This window comes from Fukomys damarensis, unplaced genomic scaffold (assembly GCF_012274545.1).
Source record: "Fukomys damarensis isolate Sample0158 unplaced genomic scaffold, DMR_v1.0_HiC HiC_scaffold_38, whole genome shotgun sequence".
Lineage (NCBI taxonomy): Eukaryota > Metazoa > Chordata > Mammalia > Rodentia > Bathyergidae > Fukomys > Fukomys damarensis.
The window spans coordinates 65,134,955-65,156,253 of record NW_022900950.1 but is presented as its reverse complement, the minus strand read 5'-3'; the positions used below and the strand labels follow the sequence as shown (position 1 = coordinate 65,156,253).

At 42.4% G+C, this 21,299-nt stretch overlaps 1 protein-coding gene across 5 annotated transcripts in view; it reads left to right on the top strand.

Annotated features, from left to right (window-relative positions):
- Znf827 (zinc finger protein 827) overlaps positions 1 to 21,299 on the top strand; it is a 155,969-nt gene that overhangs the window by 68,455 nt on the left and 66,215 nt on the right. For all 5 annotated transcript variants that reach the window (XM_010610930.3, XM_033760061.1, XM_033760062.1 and 2 more), the window contains exons 6-7: positions 18,104 to 18,343; positions 20,588 to 20,645. In XM_010610930.3, coding sequence (XP_010609232.1) covers positions 18,104 to 18,343; positions 20,588 to 20,645 — 298 coding nt within the window. The remainder of the gene's footprint in view (positions 1 to 18,103; positions 18,344 to 20,587; positions 20,646 to 21,299) is intronic.

The window sequence follows — 21,299 nt, the reverse complement described above, 5'->3', positions numbered from 1 at the left end:
ATGAGGGGGCAGTAGGAGGGGCTGACGAGAAACAACAAGATGTAATAATATGTGTGAACCACAAAAGTTCAAGGAACAGTTGATGGTCATTGCTGTTATTCCAGCACTGTATTGAGGCCGTTGGGTACAGCTTTTCTTTTCCTTTCTAGTAGAATCTCAGCAAGAACCTACCCAAGCAGGTTGGGGCAAGCCAGCCCAACTCTCCAAATTGCCAAGGCAGTGCTTCTCCACCTATGTCCCATTCAACAGAATCATCCTGGGGGTGGGGAAGAGAAAAGAGTTGGAAATGTACATTCTTGAGGGCTACTCTAGACCTAGCTGAAACTTGGTGGTTGGTGGAGGGGTGGGGTTGACAAACTCTCCTAGTAATTCTGACAGCTCAGGTTTTCAAAGCACTCTGCTGAGGAAATTGCTAGAGAAGTAAGTCCAGCTGAAGAAATTGTCCAGCTGAAAAGAATGCTTTAGGTTGAAGCTGACAGAAAACAAAGCTCTAGTAAATGTCCTTTTTCCTTTTGAAAAAGAACCATCTCTTCAATGCAGAGTCTTTTTACTTTATTGTAAAATGATGGTATCTGGGTTTTTGTTTTTTTGTTTTTTTTTTTAAGGAGAGCACATATACCTAGTAAATCAAGTGTTGGTTGTGAGCCTCAGATAATGGTACTTTTCCCCCCAGCATTCTTGGCTGTTAAATCTCAGGATTATTCATTCCCAGGCAATGTTGGCATTCTTTTAAGAAACAAACCTGTCCTGCCCTCCTCCTCTTCAAACATAATTAAAGACCATGTTGGAGACGTCACTATTCTAAAGAATCTTTTGAGATAAAGATGTTGGCTAAATCATTTCTCAGGGCAGCAACTATTGACTGTTCCATTTGCTATCCGTCCTTGAACATTGTATTCTAGCAGACCTTTTCAGCAATGTGTGTTAGCTTAGCTTTCCATCACTATAACCAATACTTGAGATGATCACCTTATACAGAGAAAGGGTTTATTTTGGCTCACAGTACTGGAGGTTCCAGTCCATGATGGGTTGGCCCCATCACCTTGGGCCTGTGGTGAAGCAGCACATCGTGGCAGGAGTGGGTGGTGGAGTAAAACATCTTCCCTCAAAGCCAAGGTGCAGAAAAGAAGGGCGAAAAAGGGCCCAAAATCTCTTAATCCCCTGTAAGGCACAAGGGATTTAAGGACCTCCCACTAGGCCCCACCCTCTTAAAAGTTCCACCACTTCCCAGTGATAGCCCCCTTGGTGCACAGGCCTTTGAGGGGCATTTCAGATCTAAACTCTAGCACAGGAGGTCTTCAATAATAATCTGTAAGCATGGAAAATGAGCTTTAGCTCCATGTCCATGACATCACACAGTTTGCCTTCATTATGCTTACTAGTTACACATTTAAGTGGAAAAGAGGTGAGGGCTAGTTTTACCCAGTGCCTACTGACTCTACTTGCTTACAGCATGCTGAAAGTAGCCCTTACCTTACTCCTGAAATGACCGAGTAGTTCTGTTAACTTATGTATGTAAAAAGTTAAGGAGTACAAGTAGTTAGAAGTACAAGCAGAAAAGTATTTTGTTCATTTATCTTTTATTTATTACATTATCAAGTATTATATGGTACTGAAAATTCTTATTCTTTGGGAGGGGGCATATTGGGGATTGAACCCAGGGCTTTTGCACTGAACTATATCCCTACCACCCACCCCACCTTTTTGTTTTGTTTTGTTTTTGCTTTTTGAGGCAGGATCTTGCTAAGTTTCCCAGGCTGGACACAAAGTGGATCCTTCTGCCACAGCCTCCTAGAGTGCTGGGATGTGCCACCATGCTCTGCTTCATACTAAACATTTTGACAAAATAAATATGATGAAATGGGATCATCTAATCTGACTGAAACCATTTTTCTTCTTTTTAGCTTTTTTTGAACACTTGGATAAACCTACTAAATTCAGTACCCAAGTAAAACTTTATTTTATTTTAGATTGTATTTCAGAGAGGATTTACAAAATATTTGAAAGGGACCTCCCACTTTATAAAACACGTTTATTGAAGTATAATTCACATACCATGAAATTTACTCATTTAATGTATTCAGTTCCATTATTTTTTAGTATATTCAGAATTGTATAACCATCACCAAATCTAATATCAGAGTATTCTTCAATGCCCCCATACCTGTTAGCAGTCACTCTCTAGCCCCAGTACCAGCACTGCTTTAACCTCAGGAAACCACAAACTTACCATGTTGTTTCAATAGATTTCCCTATTCTAGACATTTCCAATGAATGAAGCTTACACAATCTGTGGTACGTTTTGGTTTGGTTTCTTTCACTTAGCATGTTTCCAGGGTTCTTGTACTTTGTAACTTGTATTACCCCTTTTTTCCTTTTTGTGATTAAATGCTATTCTGTTGTGTGGTTATACTATATTTTCCTTATCCGTTCATTCATCCATTAAGGATGGTCTTTGGTTTATTTCCCAGCTTTTGTTATGATGAACATTCATATACAATGTGTGAATTCATATAAATTGTGTGAATTTACGTTTTAATTTTTCTTGGGCATGTACTGGGGATGGAATTGCTGAGTCAAGTTGTAATGCTGTTTTATATTTTGAGGAACTGCCAACTGGTTTTTCCATAGCAGCTGCACCATTTACATCCCCTCTAATGATGTATGAGGGTTTCAGTTTCTCTACATCCTTACTAAGACTTATTGTTGTCTTTGTGATTATAACCATTATAGTGGCCTGAGCTAGTGTATCATTGTGGTTTTGATTTGTATTTTCCTAGTGACTTATAATGTTTAACATATTTTCCCAAGCTTATTGACCATTTGTGTGTCTTCTTTGAAAGAGCATCTATGCAAGTTCTTTTTCCAGTATTTAATTGGTTTACTTGTCTTTTTTTCTTGAGTTGCAAAAGTTCCTTATGTATTGTGGACAGAATTCCTTATTAGATACATATGATTGGCAAGCGTTTTCTCTTTCGCTGCTTTGCTTTTCACTTTCTTGGTAGTATTTGCAGCACAAAGACTTTATCCTGTAGATGGAGTCCAATTTATTTCCCTTTTTTTTTTTTTTGCTGCTTATGAGCACTCATCACATTTTCCATGATTCTAAAATAAGTGAAAATGTAGGTTTGTTTAATATTGAAAGAAAAACCTGCCTGTAATTATTTGTATATAGCACCGTGGTATTTAATTTTCAGAGATACTAAGTCCATGAAACATATTTTATTAAATAATACTTTCATAGTGGGAATGACCCTCTGATTTCTGTATTTATTGTAGCATTCTGCGCTTCAGGTGATGGCCAAGAGTACTTGCATGCCAACTTTTCAATGATTTGTAATGATTGTGACTAGCAGTGAACTTGTGACCAATGGCTGATCACTGTCCTCATTACTGTATATATGCCAGCAGCTCTCTTCATGTATAGCTCTACACATATATGCACATACGTGTACACACAGAAATCACAGAACTTGGAACCGTGAAATCTAAACAAAGAATTCGACTTTTTTTTTTTTTTTTTTGGTACCAGGGATTGAACTCTGGCCTTTGTGCTTGCAAGACAGGTGGCAGAACCACTGAGCCAAATCCCCGGCCCAAGAATTAGACTTTTTAAAACACTTCAAAAAGTAGAAATGAAGATCACTGGAGTACCAGAATTTCATCCAAATAAGAAATAGATCGGTTTAATTACACAAAAACTGGACCTGTATCTGTGTGCAAACATTTCTTTTTTTAAAGGTCTAGATCTTGTTGCTCTTAGCAGTTTTTCAGTGGTATTATTATCCTGTCCACTTAAGCAGGAGAGTAGAAAGTAGCTGTAGGCAGCTCTGGAAGACTGTCCTTTCCTAACAAGAAGTGCAAACTTGCTTCTAACAGGCCGGCTCACCTTCAGGCTTTGACCAGTAACACTCTTCTGATTTTTTTTTTTTTTTTGTAATTCTACACATAGTTTACAAACCCTGGAACCCTTTCACCTGTATGACTGTTCTCTTCCCACATAATAGGAGCTGCTGGAGTGCACAACTTGGGGGCCAGTGCCCCTGCACCTCCTTTTCCACCTTTCCTGGCAGGCCAGCATTTATGTTTTCTTAACAGGCTTTGTTCACCTCCCACACAGAGGCCTGGGACTCAAAATGGCCAGATTCAAAAGGACTCTTGTTTCATTATCATTTTCCTATTTCATACCTGCTTATGTTAATAAAGCCATGGAAATTTGTATTGGCTGGTGTTCCCAGAAACCGGGCAAGAACACTGCAAAGAATTTCATAGGCTGTGCCTTTTCTGTTTGGCTGCCTGGCTGCTGAGCAGGGTGGTGACTAGACACAGTAGAGATGGAGTAGGGGCTGTAGGGCCAGGGCCTGGGAGATGGAGTGGGGTGGGGTGGAGGGACTCCAGATCTTCCTGTAGAATATTGAGCAACAGAGTTCAGAATGACACCTAGGAGATGTGTTTGCAGGCTGACATAGTTGCCCACTTCCATATTTCTGTATCGTTTTCTCTTTCTGTTGTAAGTGACTACAGACATCATCTTATCTCCAACAAACTATGGCACATTTACAAACGAGCTGTTAGCAAATACTATCTGATATGAAAACTCTTAAGAGGAAGCCTCGTTTTTTCCAAGGCTTCCGGCTGCAGTGGGAATGCACATGTTTGAGTAACCAGACTGTTCTGAGGACAGATTTCCCATCCAGGTAGAAGCCATGAATCTTACCTGTTCTAGTTTTCTGGCTTCCCCACCCCACCCCCTCCCTGCACCCAGTCTTTTTGGCTATGCATTACCCCAGTTATGGCCTTGTGAGGATGAGCAGGGCTATTTTTTAACTCGATGCCATAACTAGAATATTCTCATTCTGCAGTGGTGTTTCTTTTCATCACCATATTAACCTTTTACCTTTAACTTATTCGTGTCAAAGGAGGGGAAGATTAGCATGCATAATTAAACCCTGTGGTACCATGCCCATCTGGGTGCATGCTGCTACCGCAGATTCACCTTTGGAGAGGGAATCCTCATTGCTAAGTAGCCTGTCCACTGCCAACTGGCTGAGTCACCCCCTGGGCAGGAGCCCTACTGAGTCATGTGTGGGAACTGCCTTGACATATGAATGCTGGAGGATAATCTTAGACTGAGAAATGATTGGGACCATTGTGCAGGAGAGCATCCATATTTGCCCAAGTGTGTGAAACCTTCCTAAACAGAATACTTCTCTTTTGTTATAAGAAGACAAATGATTTAAAAGTGGTGTTTTCCCTTGATCAAAGCGTGGGGACCTAAGGTGCTGATGCTCAAGGGATCTCTGTTTTCCTCCCTAATAATTCTGCTATTTACTCCACCCATGTATGTTTTCCCCAGTTAAACCATCCCCAGTTTGTGCTGTGAGTTGATTTACTTCCTTGTTTCTAAATATGGGATAGCCGCTGGATTCGAGCACATTGCCTGGTGTCCTGTGGCTTGCCATATGTGTGTATGGCTCGTTTCCACAGCTGGTGAAGTGGGGGAGGTGACAGAATATATGCAGGTCCTATTGCCATTTAGCTTAAAATCCGGTGAATGGGGGTCAGTGTTTAAAGAATCAATTATGAATGCATTTCTTTCCTTCCCAGCACTACCTTCCATATCCCCATAGACCCACTCGCTCCTTAAACATAAACACACACTGCCCTTGCTTTGACTGCCGGAAACTGGTATTCTGGTAGAAAGCATTCAAGAGGACAGCCTTCGAAGGCTTCCTGCAGACCACATCCATGGGACAGTAGCCTCTCTACTCAAAAGGGAAAGAGACCCTCGGCAGAGCCAAGGACTAGCGAGGACTATAGGTCAGATTGCAAGGATTTGTGGGGCTGATTTAAGAGCAAAATCTCTCTGTGCATTTAGATATTGAGAACAATCTTCACTGGGCCTTCAGTGCCAAATTAGCCAACATGTTGGGTAATGTACATATCGCTTCTTTTTGTACTTCTTTCTAAAGAACTGTGGGAAAAGAAGAAAACTGGGGATTGGGGAAATATTTATTCAGGACAGTCAGCTGCCTTCTTTCAGTACCTCATCTGAGCAGCACTATTTTGCACCCTGTTTTGGTTTTGTTTTATTTTGATTTTGCAGTGCTGAGGTGCAAACTGTCACCAGCTAGCATGAGTCCTTGCTTTGGTGATCATGGAAATTAAAGCTAAAGTGATAGTATGAATTTACAGGAGAAAAGCTTTCACTGGGAGGTGAGAGGAGATAACGAAAGGACTCCAGCTTCAGGAGAGCTGCAGAGAACCCACTCTAATGAAGGTCAGACTGGCCCATTGGCAAAAGAATGGGGTCTGGTTTTACAGGGTGCCATGGTGGTCTGAGATCTCATCAGTCAGTTTCTTCATCCTGGTTTCATAGCTTTGGAGAAGTCCTCATGGTTCCTGGAGCAATTCAATTCCCAAGAGAGCAATCCTTGGCAGTCTGTCCTGTGAGGTCCTCCTGGAATCCAAGGGGAGTGGAAGCTTCTGGGCGTAGCTGTTCTCAGTCTTGAAGGGTGATGAGACAGGGTAGGTAAACTCAGGGCTAGTAAACATTGTTTTGCCAACTTTTAGACAGACATTCCCTAACTGACTAACATGCCTAGACGAAAAACTGAAAAAGATTTAACCTAGAATTTTATGAAATGAAAGTCAAGCTTTGTTCCACTTGTAGTTAACTATTGGCATCTGTAGGTCCAAATGAAGAGTTACTGCTTTTAGCAAAAACCTCCTTTAAGTCCCTTTTAATGAGTAACAGGTTACAGGCCCATGAGTTTGTCTTTTCTCCTTGTGGTGGTCTCTGTGGTCTTCTGTCCCTGTGGTGGTCCCTGGCCCTAATATATGCCGGGTGTGCATGGTACCACTGAGCTACACCCCAGCCTTCCTACCCTTTACCTCGTCCTCATGTTTCAAATAGTGTCTCCTCAAAGTCTTGTTCCTAAGAGAAACAGCTTCCCGCCTTTCTGACACTCGGTGTTCCTGGAGACACCTACAGCTGAAGTGAAAATCCTGTGTGTAACAGCAAGCATTTGATTATCAGGCCTCGTTGCCCCACTGAAGGCTCACCTCTCCCCATTTCCATCTGTGGACTTGTCCCCGCTCTTCAGCACCTGCGCCAGAGAGGGCACAGGAGCCAGAGAAAGGAAGGAGACTTAAGATGACTCACACTGCTTGCAAGTAGCTTTGATTTAAAAGGCATTTGGGAAAGAAGGTTGAAACACAGGCAAAATACAGGATGAGGATAACCATGCACATCAAGTCTCTAAGACATTATGGGAAATCGAGAGCCCGGAGGGAACATTACCAGTTAGGAGGTCCTGCCCTGTAGTCCAATGACTCCCTCTGCAGGCATGACGCTAAGAGTCTGTGCCTATCAAAAGCAAGGCTTTACTTAGTATGTGCTGTCAGGCTTTGATTTTTGGCTACAGTCTGAGAGGATTTCTTTGGGTTTCAGTGAACCTTATACTTGAGTATTTCTTTACTTTTCTTCCACCCTTTCATTTCCTCTTATGAGCCTCTTTTCTTGTTTGTTTGTTTCACAATAATCCCCCCACTTTTCTGCAGGAAATATGTCCAGGCGCCTCCGTGGATGCTAAAAACTACAGTTAGTCCTGAACCCTACAGATGTGTGTGTGTCCTGTGCATACATATGAGAAAGTTTAATGTATGAATTGGGCACAGTAGACTTTAACAATAATTAAACTTAAAATAGAACAGTAATATCAATAAACTATGACAAAGTCAAATGAATGTGGCCTCTTCCAAAATATTTTGTGAATTGTACTCACTCTTCTTCTTGTTGACTGACAGCACCTGAAACTTTGGAAAGTGAAGCTAGAAAAGTTACAACCATGGATAAGAAGGAACTCCTGCATTTCCTTCATTCATTCATTCATGTACTCAACTATGTATTGAGCTCTTCCTGTTTTCCAAACCCTGTCATGGATGCTCAGGACACAAAGGTGAACAGGTTAATGCCTTATCTGCATGGGCCTGTGTTTCCTTCCCTCCCCGAGGACTGCTGCCCATCTGCAGCTCACTATGGCTGTTGCCCTTGCTGCCCTGCCCTGTGTCCTCCAGCCCTGCAGCAGCAGGAGTAGGCAGGGCTTCTCAGCAGAGGTATCTTTGTGTCAGGACCCACTCCTGTGTATATTAGCTACATTCGTGTATACTAGTCTATGTTGACATTATGCGTTAGTCGGTGTTAATGATATTTACCATCTAAAAAAGCACTGCAAAATTGTTTGCCTATACTAAAGCCATTCAACTATTTGGAAGTGGTAAATACCTGAAAGTTTGTTAAGAACTTTCACTAAAAAGTAAAAGTTGGCTAGAATTCGCAGTTGCTGAAATAAAGCTTCCTTTGCTCCTTTCTCTCCTTTGGTATTAGGGATCCCGCTGTCCTTCTCTTCATTTTTTGTGCATACAGCAGTAGCCCGCCCATCACAGAGATGGCCCTAGCCTTTTGGTAATGTTTAGAGCAGCAGAACTTCTACTGCATTTTGAGGAATTCTATTTAACCCCCACACACACCCATGCACATACATGTATATACACAACACACACACACACACCAACATTCTGGATATATAGAAACCTACTAAGCATAATAGATGAGGGTGGACAAGATTTATTAAATGCCAAAGGATAGTAATGTTAAATTGCTTTAAAGTTAGATCACATACATTAGTTGACCCTCTCTCTCTTTTTTTGCCCTTTTGATGTGAAACAAGAAAAGTATATTCTGGACATTAGATGAAAAATAGGTTAATTTTTTTAAAAATGTGACCATTTGGATTGTTGCCAAATGGTATACATGCAGGTGAAATGCACCTCCTCGGATGATTTCTAGTGAAATCATTAAATGGAAAGAAAACAAGAAGATTGGAAGAGGTTTCGCTTTAGCACTGGAACACTCAGAATCCAACAGATAATCACTTGGCCATCCCACAGTGTCAGCTGGGTTGTCTGAGCTGATCTTCCCAATTACTAAAAGATTTTATTCTTGATTTTTATTTAGACACAAATGAAATCAAATGGAGAATTTGTTAGACTTGAGAGTCATATTCTCATCGGTGGTTCCCAGAATCAAATCAGAAACTTTTACTGCAGCTGTGGGTCAGGACTGAAATACTTGCAGACACCCAGTTGACTTATCATAGGCGAGGACCTGTTGCATCTGTTACTTGTCGGTACAAATGTAACACATGAAGTTTATTTTGAAAGTTGGTGTAAGAATAAGCCAACTGTTCCTTGATCAAGTACAAAATTATACATATTTTTACACTTTGAAAGAGAACTTCCTACTCTAATTCTTTATTACCTTTCACATTGAAGCTTAGCCTTTTCAGCACACATTTGTTCAGTGCAAATTCAGAATGATTAATAAAATGGAACATCTGGTGCTCCTTCTTGTATATTTTTTAAAAATTCATTCCAAGTTGATCCCCACTTACTTAACTGTGAATTTAATGTGCGTAGTTCATTCTCCAGGCACCTTCAGTTCTCTTTTCCTATTTCCAGGTAGTTTACTGATCAAGAAGAAAGACAGTAGTTAATTTATGATTTGGGTGCTCAAATTCAGAAGTCAAAGGTATCTTCAAAGTGGTTTTAGGAAAAGAAAAATGTGGGTATTTGTGTGAGAGAGGGAAAAGAAGGAAGAATACAGAAAGACCTAGTTCCATGATTTTAAGCAAAAATCTTAATGTTTATGTTACTGTGAAGGTGGGGGCCATCTGTTAAAAAATGTAATTGAATTAATAGGTTACAGATGTTTCTCATTTAATGACCTACCTGTTCAACAACTTTTCAAACTTAAGACCCATTTTTTGTTTCTTTTGTACGGTTTGGTACATCTTGTTTATAGAGAATCAATGCATTTTTTTGGTATAGACACCTTGTTTATACAGTACTGTAGTTTTTGCTGCCCATACTGTACAGTGCAGTATTGTAATTTGTGTTCTATCAGACATTACAGTAATACATGTAAGAGATATGCAGAAGCAAAACCATCAGGTTGGAGTTTCCTTTGATCATTTCTTTGTTCTATTTATATTGCAATGTACGTACTATAATAGAATTTTTCAATTAGCGACTGATTCACTTAACAACCTAGTCCAGGACTGTGACTCAGACACTGAATGAGGAATATCTGTATTTAATTTGATCCAGATCTTTAATTGCCTCTCTCGAAGGCATGGGCTTGATCTCATGGTTTGCCCAGTTACTCCTGCGCTGTTCTGGATGAAATGATGAAATGTATGACGTGGTGTGTGCGTGTGTGAGGGTCAGTGCGTGCCACGCAGGTCACTGTGTGGTGCTAGAGGGCTCCCGTGTATCTAGGAGCACCAGAGCGAAGCCTGTTCCACCACTGCTTTTTTTCGTGCAGAGTTTCCCATCTCTTTCCCCAGAAACAGGTGACCGCTGTGTCCAGATAGGGTCTGACCAGAGCTTCTGCTGCCTCTGCAGGGTGCAGCGCCTATGGACAAGCCCCCACTTTGATGTCCTTCTTCAGGGCAGTACAGGGAGCTTTTCCCCACTGACATCCACCGTGCTCTGGTTATTGTGAGAATGCACTTAGGTCCACAGCACACAGGAGACTGAAACTTCACATGTAAATTCCCCTGGAGGAGAAACACAGACTAATTCAGGGCTGCAAAGAACTTAGGATTTGTCTCAACATACACATGATTCTGTTCTTTGTTGCAGCTCGGACAAGAAAGCAGAGAGGCGGGAAACATTCAGGGCCTGAGCATCATGTTCTCAGAAGAAAGGAGATGTATTTATCCCAACTCACTGGGCCTCTCACTGCAGTTAGCAGAGGAGGCAGAGCCACAGGGCCCAAGGCTACTTCACTCCGCCTTGCTCCTCTCTAAGGAGGAAAAGCCAGGCACACAGTATCAGGTGTCTGTGGAGTAACATTTCCACTTCCGCCTCCATCCCTGGCCTCTGCTCCAGCAGGTCTGGGGCTTAATTATTTTCTGTGCAGCCAAGAAAACCCAGCCCAACTCTTCACTCTATTTTGATTTTGGCAAGGCAGAAAGAGAAGGCAAAGGGAGAAGGCAGCTTGCCTTTATCGGATGCCAGTGATCGCCAGGTCCTGAGACAGGGCGATGTTGCCATGTGTTCTCATTTCTGGTTCCTGCTCCGTGGTTTCCTTTCACCTGGTCCTTTTGGCCTGCATGTCTGCTCGCAGAGTATTAAGTACTGAGCCCACACCTACAGGGGTCACGTTTCACGTGTGAAAGGTGTTTTTTTGCCCAACCAAGACCTTTGTATCTTTGAGGCTGGCAAATTGGACATGAAAGATTTTTAATTAATCTGATCATAGGAGAAAGTGAATGGTTTCAGCATGGTGTAGCTGCTTCCAGAGGCCCCGCTAGCTCAGGAGTGAGACTGTGTTTGATCTGGAGAGGGAATGGTCAGTTAGTAATGTTTGCTTCAGCACCCTTGCCATTATTTCATCCTTTGGTGTTTAATTTGTAGCCTGAATGAGTGTCTTTGTCAGACTGTGGCACCAGGACAGGAAGAATAGCTTTACACATGTACTGTGTACCTCTGCAGGGATCATACAGTGAACATACATTAAGCGTGACGACTACATAGGCCCCGTGCTAAGCTATGAGGGTGGAAGGTGTGTAAGAACCAAGGGCTCCCCTGAAAGCTCAGCGCAAGGGGGCACACAAGTCTGTGAAAGATAATTTCCAGGGCATCGTGATACTTGCAAGGCATGTACGATCTAGACAAACAGCAGAAGAGGGAGAGAATGCAATTCACGGAAGAGGTGCTCCCAAAGGGACGTCTGCGTGGAGGTTTAAAATCTGAGGCAGTTTTGTCACAGTATTTAAGAAGGGAAGATTGTAGAAAAGGTACAAGGTCTGTTCAAACCATCGTGGGCAGGAAGCCACGTGGAGGAGTGCGGGGGGCGGGGCTCTCCATGGGACAGGGAAGGAATCCTTGTCTGTGTGCAGGGACCGAGGCAGGACGGCAGTAGGGACTCAGACAGTCATGGAGGCAGGGAGCGGAGAGCTGGCATGGTCACCCCGGCGTCCGGCTTCTCTCTCGGTTTCCAGGCTGCCATACCACGTTGGACCATTCCCTCTCCACCTCTTCCCCTCTTGTCTTTTCTTCTCCTTCTCTTGAAGTCTAATAGTAATAGTTCCACCCCATCCTCTGCTCTCTGTTCACTCTCCCATGCTGATCTCACCAGGTCCCTTGGCCTCTGTTGATTTCTAGTCTCTGTGACATGAATGTTCGTCCCTTTCCACCTGTAAGCCCTCAGAAATCACCAAGACAGAGGCCAAACAGAAATGAACTCTCCCTCTGTATTTCTCTCTGAACCATTTTCTCTGTTTCCCTTATACCTATTCATACTGTCATCAAATCTTAGATGCTTAAAAATCATCGAATTTTTTTTTTAAACCTTACCTGTTCCTTATCTAGTCTCTGTGCCTGTAAGGCTCACCTGCCCTTTCTCTCACATCTGTGTCTACATTTTTAATTCAAACGTCCATTGAGTCTCCATTCAGCCTCTGAAATATGTCATGATTCCTTTCTATCCTCCTGGCCTGGGTTTCAGTTTGGGTGCTTGGTCAGCTCTTGCTTAGGTCTTTACAATAGACTCTAAGACTGTCCTGCCTTCCATCTCCTCCCGTTTCTTTAGAGGGCCACTGCCAGGCAGCCTTCTGAAGTGTGGCTTGAGCATGCCACACCGTGTGCAAACCACCCAGGGCTGGCTTCCCTCTCACCCCATTTGGTAGAGGCTTCCCAGCACCTAAGATGACATATTCTGTCCCTATCCATTTCCCCAGTTCTATTTCTCTGCGAGATAACCTGACACGCAGTAAACTGTATATTAGATAGATGATTTGACTTCACCACCAAAGTTACAGCATTTTAAAAGGACCTGATTATTACACTCTTGGCATGGAGATGGCGTAGATTAGGGTAGCAAATACAAAGTCTGAGCTGAGAGGGAACAGGATTTATCACTTAATGGATACAGAGTTTCCACTGGGAAAGATGCCAAAGTTTGGGAGATGGAATGTAGTGATGGTTGCCCAACATGCGATGAGACTTAATGACCGTGAGGTATACTGTAAAAAATATGAAAATGGTAAGTTTTATGTTATGTATATTTCACTGCACAGCCCTCCTGCACAGCTTGAAAGTATAAAAGAGGTTTTTGAAGACTGGGGCTAGAAGGGATTTTGAAGATTTCTTTGCAGAGAGCTGCACTGCATCTGCCCCTACCCAGAATTAAAGAGTGTGGCTTGAGCGATACAGCCTAGGAAGGGTCATGGGGAGCGTGGTGGCCTGTTTGGAGAATCTGGAGGGGAGAAGTGGGTCACCGAGCTGCTTTAGTGACCCAGTGAGAGTTGCCATGATGCCGACTTCATTCTAAACTTGGCCTCTTTGACCAAATAAAGAGATGTCTGTTTCCTAAAGCCTGGCCCTAGATCAGATTCCCACAGAGGGCTGGCACGGGGTTGTCTTAAATGCTGCCTGCTGGGGTCATCTGGAGATGAACAGGTCCTCAGCACAAAGGAAGATGGAAACCAATTGACAGGTAGATTCTTGGAGGAGGAGCTAAGTGTCCCAATCTAAGGTAGCTGGTAGTCTAAGGGGACGATAGGGCAGAGACAGAAATCACTGTCAGTTGAAGGTCACTGAAGACCTCATGGGCAAGTCCATGACACAAGTGGACCAAAGAGCGTAGAGCCATTCTCCAACAGGGTAGTGAGTGAAGAGGTTATGTTCTTCTAGCTTTTCCCTAGGGTCTGAAGGGCAGCTGGAATGTCGCAAAGAAAGCAGCAATAAAGGGAGGACCCGACTAGTACGCCCCGTCCCCTTTTTATCTCCAAGGACTAAGATCCCTACTGCCCGCCAAGCAGGGGAAGGACTCACCACCTCCCAAGGAAAGTCAGATGGTGGCACCTCCTATGGGACGAAACATTCTAGTTTCTGAATCAAGATTGTTTTGCTCTTTAAGGGGGATGTAAGCCTTTGTGTTCAGGAAGAATTATCAGGTTATGGGCCTGCGTGAGTTTTCAGCCAGTAACAAGGGAATTGCCCATTCTTCCCTGACAGGTCGAGAGAGAGAATAGAAGAGGAAAATAGAGTCGGTTTGGTTACACTCTAGGAGTGCTGATTATTCAGGGTGGCGGTGCTGCCTCTCCACGTTGGCCTTCCAGACAACATGATATTCCTCAGTACCCCAGGGAGATTACAGTTCCACCTTTGGGCTTTGGTTCCTGGTCTTACTCCTCTTGCATGCTGTTTTTTAATTTCACTTCTTGTATTAAGGGCATGCTTATACTTACCTCATCATTCATCTCGATGTAAACTGCTCGAGGGCACAAACTGTGTCGTATTTATCTTTGTATCTCACAGGTCATCCATCTAGCATAGTACTTAGCAGACATTAAAAGAAAAAGAATATAGAATGGCTGGATGAATGATGGATGAAATAATGTACAGTTTGATAGCTAATATGTATTTGTTTTTACAAAGGTAGAAAAGGTAGTGTTATTGCTTTTTCCCCTTCTGTTGCCATGCTCAGTTTGAGTAGGATTTGTCCACTGCACAGATCCATCTCACTGATGCTGCTGAGCACTGGGGGAAGTGTCACTCCACTCTTCTCTGTCATCTTTTTTATGGGTGTACATCATTGTTACTTGTTTTTTTAAAAATTAGTAAATGGCACAATATTCATATTTAGCATAGGAAAATTATAAAATACAAATAAGCATTGTGGTAGATAATCACCCACGGCCCCCTCCTCAAGCTACTATTAAATCCTTGTCCCTCATCTTCTGTAGGTGCTATTTTATTTCTTGGAATAGCAGTATAGATCACTTGTGATAAAATGAGCATTTGTCTTATTATTTTAATAAGAGCCTCTGAAACCATTCCCATAGTGTGTATAAGGGAAGGAGCGAAATCCTCCTTGTGTGGACCTGTCCCTGAATAGGAGTTAAAGCTAAGAGTGAGTGGGAATGAGAAATTCAACTATTGTTAGGTGAGAATGCCACAGGAAAAAACGAAAGCTGGCTGGGGTACCAAGTGGGGTACAGAGCAGACATCGGCAGTCCTGGTCAGCCTGACTCCTGATCCCAGGCCAACCTGTTTAGGGAATTGGCTGAGATGGTGATTAATATTTCAGTGAGTTTAGGCTAAAACATAAGAGAAGTTTTTTCTTTCTTTTTTTGCCATAGATGCTATTTTGACTTTTTTTTTTTTGCAGGGGGGACTAGAATGTAGCCAAAACTTCAAAGCAATGATTTTCAAACAGGGTGATTCTGCCCCCCCAAATCTGACCGTGTCTGAGGTAATTTGGGGTTATTAAAACTGTAGGGTAGTGCTACTGGTGTTTTGTGGGTAGAGACTACACATGTTCCCAAACGTGCTAGAATGTACAGCCCAGCCCCCCACAACAAAGATCCTCCTGCCCCAAATGTTGATAGTTCCAAGGTTGAGAAAGCCTACTTTTAAAAAGAGGCAAGAAAACACTTGACATTATTGCTTGGAAGAAAAAAAAAGACTATAAAATATTGATTGTATTATGTCTCACTTGCCCATTGAGATGTCAGTTTGAAAACCCTTCTCCGAGAGTCTGGAATCCATCAGGGAGATTAAGGATGCTAAAGGTTTTTATCAGCGATCAGTGTTTTGTGCATTTTCCAAAGGTCAAGAGTTGTCATAAGAAAGGGCAGAAAGCACTTCCCATGCAAATCATACTTGAAATGATCCCAAGTAGATTTTAAAAACTAATTTCATTAAAGTCAGTGGTGCAGAGAGCTAGGTGGATGTTAATCTAGGGTCAAAACTCAGGAAGTGAAGGTGGTGGGAGAAGAAAAATAATGGAGCTTCTTTTCAGCTTTGTTCTTTATGTTGTGGAGACTTTTTTTTTTTTTAACTCAGTGCATCCCTTTGTATTTGTCCTCGTATTCCTTTGTGTTTGTCCTCAGGCTTCAGAATCACTTATCAGTGCAGGGTTCAGAGCATCATTGTGTACCTGTGACACTGACCCCACTGTTTATTTTCCAGATATTAAGTACTTTGGGGGAACACCAAGAGGCAGATATGTGTGGATTGCTCCAGTGGGTGGGAGATCCAGCTGGAGGTCAGGATGGCTCCCTATGTTACCAGGTGGCCAGGGAAACAGGGAGGGCAATTCAGTATGTAAAAAAGAAGCAAATCTGCTGCAAGTGAAGGCGAAGAAGCTAAGAATGTAACTTGACAAGCTTTCTATTCTTGTCTTTTTCCCCCTCCCCCTCCTCCTCTTCCTCTTCCTCTTCTTCTTCCTCTTCCTCCTCCTCCTCCTCTTCCAGGTCCTCTCTTTATTCTCTTTTTCTTCCTTCTCTTTCTTCGTTCCCATGATTACCTGAATCAGTGAACTTGATTCTTATGAGCTGCTTTACAGATATACAGAGAAAATAAGCAGCTTGGCAGGAGTAGAAGGGGGAAAGAGATCTAAGTTAAATACCACCATTGTCTGCAGTTTAGTTACTGACAAAAAATGGGTAGGTAGTTTTTCCTGAGAAGCACATGCAGCATGTCAGGAAAAGAAAAATTAGCACTCTTCTTACATTAGATCTTATTGATGGCACCACATTAATCACTAAATTTAAAATGTTCTTCTATCTCTTTTACTGCCAGGCAATAAGCTATGTGTATTTGACATGTTGCACTTTGTAAGGAAAGCATAACTTCTCTGACCAGCCAGGTTACACCAAGAAGGTTTCCAGTTTCATACCTCCTAACTGCCCCACAGATGGACACCTGCTTTATACTATTTCTTATTGTCCTGCCTTTCACCTAATTGTAGTAGTTTCTTAACTCTGCTGAGTGGAATTATCAGAGTTGGGGGTGGACTTATTCTGTCATGGTTCTGGGGCTGAGAAGTCCATCCAGGTGTGTTGGGTAGGTTAAGTCCAGCAAAAAATCTTAATGGAAAAATCTCTCTTTCTCCTTCCAGCTCCTGGTCGTTCCTGTGTTCCTTGGTTTGTTGCTCTGTAACTCTGTTATGTTGCAGTCTTTACATGGCCTTTTCCATGGTGTCTATGTCTTGTCTCGAAGAAGGACACTTGTCATTAAATTAAGGGTCCACCTGAGCAATCTAAGATTCTCAAGATTCCCTAACTTAAATCGACAAGATTTTTTTCTTTCAAGTAAGGTCACTTTCCTAGATTAAGTCTTAGAGTCAGGCTGCAGACATACCTATCTGGTGGTCACTATTCATCTCCTTACTCTCTCATCTAACAGTTTTGTTTGTCTGTTTTCCTGAATGTTGCCTGAACGGTAGTCACTAATAAATAAGTGTTGATTGATTTGAAAATGCAACCTTATTTTAAAGTGGCCCAAATTAACATTAGGGCTGATTGTCCCACCTTATTTCAAAGATATCCCCTCATTAGCTAAGGAACATGGAAACCTGGATGCTTCCACCTTGCAAAGCAAATACATGTTTCAGACTAAAGATGAGCATCTAGTAGCCACACTTCAAGGAAGAGCAGGCAGTAAATTACAGCCCATGAGAATGTTGTTGCTCTAAGTGCTAATCCTTGGGCTTCAATTAACTTTCTAGGTGGTCTTGAAGGATTACCAGTTTCCAGCAAGGTGAAAAGCTCTCCATTGAATTGACCCTCCTTACCTTTTCATAATTTGGGTGTCTTGGAAGAAAGAGGAAAAAATTTGGTTTGAGCTTTAAAAACAGAGGGAGGAAATCATAACCTTAATGTAGGTGCTCTTATCTGATTTGCTGAAATTGAGTGAGTTATAACAGGAGGGCCTACACTGACCATGGAGTTAGCATGGTAGAGCGGAAGGGACTTGTTGGGGCAGCCGACCTGAGTTTTAGGCCCGGAGACCCAGGCCCGGCTCAGCTACCACTTGTGTGTCTTGGGCAAGCCACTGCATTTTTTGGGGATGAAACACTGGTTTCCTGGCTTTCCAGGAAGCCAGATCAGTTGAACCAGTGGTTTCATTGTCCTGGCTCTTGCTTTTGTCTTTAGAAACTGAATTTGGCTGGGAATTAAGCAACACAATGGTGGTGTTTTTTGTTTTTTGTTTTTTGTTTTTCTCTTACTTCACCTGTTTACAGCGGAGAGCTACAAGGAGACACAGATGTTGAAGATTAAGGAGGAGCCTATGGAAGTTGACATCCAGGACTCGCATGTCTCCATGTCACCCAGCCGGAATGTTGGCTACAGCACTTTAATCGGGCGTGAGAAAACCGAACCCTTACAGAAGATGCCAGAGGGCAGAATCCCCCCAGAGAGGAACCTCTTCAGTCAGGACATTTCTGTGAAGATGGCTTCTGAGCTTCTCTTTCAACTGTCGGGTATGTTTAACATCAGAAAGATGTCAATAATTGGGGAGCATTGAGAGGAAGGCCCTTCTGAGTAGAATTTTAAAAATGTATTTAATAAAACCAACCCACAGGATAGGATTTTCTAAGAAATAATTTTGTTACTCTTAGAGGCATACTGCCACCCAAACTAACAGCTAATCAAGTGCTGCCAAGTGGAATTCGTGCCAAACTTGCTTCAATAAATAGTAAAGAATCATTGGAAACTGGAACTCTGCAATTTTACGCACATGATCCCTGTTGACCAGGATAAACACCTCACCTCTGATTGTGTTTAGGCATTTGATCCGATTAACAGCCTTTTTGTTTCAGTGTGCAAAAGATAGACTTCAGTTTACTCCAACAGTGACAGAATTACATGGATTCCAAATTAGTGTGTGTGAACTCGTGAAGTTTTGTTGTTTCTTACCAAAACAAAGAAAGGAAAGGCAAAACTTGAAAGTATGAGGACTGTTTCCAGCTACCAGCTCGGGAAACATTTTCAGTAAACCAACTTCTTCTACGTGGAACACTTGGAATTCACAAGTAGAATAATTACCAGCCAGTGAAGCACCTTGATGAAATAGAGAAGGGTTCTAAAACCAAACTTGCACCTTTCATCAAGTCTTTTAAGTCCCATGCCATTTGTCCCTAACAAGTTTGATGTGCTGTTACTCTGTGGGCGTGCTTGAGGTTGACATGAGCACGTGTAATGCTCACATTCTGATAGCACTGGCTCTTGAACTGCAGCTTATCCATCAATAGAGTCTGTTACTGTTTAATCAATCCTCTTTTGTTATGGATATCACATCACCTGTTAAATACCATACTACTCCCCACCCAAGAGAAATACTAAAGAGTAAGGAAGGTAAAATCGCACAGGCCTGATGACACCCCTGGCTGTATATCACATGACTGTGGATCACTGAAAATGGTGACCCCACCTTCTCAAAGATTGTATTTGCATAGGTCTCCGCAGTCATAGAAATCATTAATTTAATAAAGTTCATAGTACACATAGTTCTTTGCAACCTCCAAAACCATGAGATTCTGTTTTTTAAGGCTAAAGCACACCTAAAAACAATTATCACCTTGATAATAATTGAAGAGATAAAATTAGCAAGAAGTGTGAGACCCGAGTGGTTCCTTTCGGAAAGTTTCTCTCTACTGCAGTATGCAATCACAGTTTCCTATCAGCTAAAAACCTGGTGTCTGAGAATTCACGCCTGGCACAGTCACTGCCTGGGTGACCTCAAACAAGTCATTTGACCCCCTCTTCCTGCTGTCCACAGGAATACTGGCTGACTGTGTTCACCTTTATTGTCCTTGTTGAGGGAACAGAAAGCAACTATCCACATAAACATGCATGCCGTGGCTTTAGATGAGTATTGCAAAGTGTGGGATACACATTATAAAACTTTGTTTGTATTTTTCCCAAAATCCACAAGATTAAGAATTTGTCCTGCCCATCACTGAAATGTGAAACCCTTGTTCAGTCTCCCAGGTTTTTTCTAAATACTTAAAAGAAGCCATTGAGTACTGTGCTGGTCAGGGTAGAGTCCTCACATTTGAGCAGGAGGATTGGGAAAGCCAGAGATCAAGTTCTGTGTTCTCAAAAGCTAATTAAATCATTTCTGACAGCTGGGAGATGTGGACATCAGGACACTCTACGGGAGGGGTTACCGCTTCTTGTCTAATGCCGTGTTTTTGTCCCTGGTGACATTTATCAGAATAAGCAGTTGATGACGGCAGCACCAAGAGGTCTTCTGGCCGTTTTTATGGCCCCTCTCACAAAAGAGCCGAACAAAACAGAATGAGTGAAGGTTGTTATCAAAGCCTGGGCCAGGACAGTTGCAGCAGCTGCAGTTTTCCTGCTGAATCAGGACAGCAGAAGGTTTCAGCTGGGAAAAGATAGAGTAGAAGTTGCTGTCTTTGTGCACACATTTGTGTGCGTGCAAGTGTGTGTGTGTGTATACACTAAAGCTTGATTAAAAGCAGAAATATACCTGAAATTTATTAACTAGTTCCTTTTGATTGGTTTCCAATAAAATATTTTTTCAGACACTGTCTATGTGCTTTTGAGGCATCTTCGTCAATAAGAGAGGGAGGACAGGGGTAGTTAAAAAAAACATAAAAGAAAACCATGAAAGAGAGATGTTGGGGATGTTTTAGCTTGAGATGTTGGGATTTGAATGAGCACTGCCTAAGAAGTGTATGTTTCATGCTTTCTCCTTACAGAGAAAGTGAGCAAAGAGCACAATCACACGAAAGAAAACACCATCCGGACGACCACCAGGTAGGCTGCTGTGAGCAGGGTCCCTCCGAGGCCCACGGTGTGGACCATCGAGTTCCTGTCACTCACTTTCCACAACACTGTGTTGAAGGGAATCTCCCCTTTCCCACCGTGTTTCACAAGAACTTCTCAGTACAGAGACCGACAAGTAGGAAAATGATTACTATTTATTAAGCATGTACTAGGTGTCACTTGCTGGAGAACTTTCTTTGTGCCATTTTTCTTAATCTTTCGCAATAGTTTTGTGAAGTAGATGTTAACTATTCTCATCTCTGCAGAATTTTTCTTTTTCTTTCTTCCTTTCTTCTTTTCTTCCCTTTCTTTTCCTTTCCCTTCCTCGCTGCCCTTCGCTAATGCTCACTGTGTGAGCTCCCAGCCCCCAGAAGTTTCTTGACTTGAGAGTTTAAATGGGGGGCACAGGTGAAACTGCGGACTGGGTCTGCAGCTCCCAAATCCTATTGGTAAAACAAGGTTCTCTGTGAGCTGATAATTTATCACCAGGGATATCCCAACATCGTTATTCCTCAGGATTGTTTGGAGGGCAGTAATTTTTAAAACAGGAGCAAGATAATGCTTTTTAAAAATCTCAAGATCTGGGCACGGTGGTGCACACCTGTAGCCCCAGCTACTTGAGAGGCTGAAACGGGATCAGAGGGG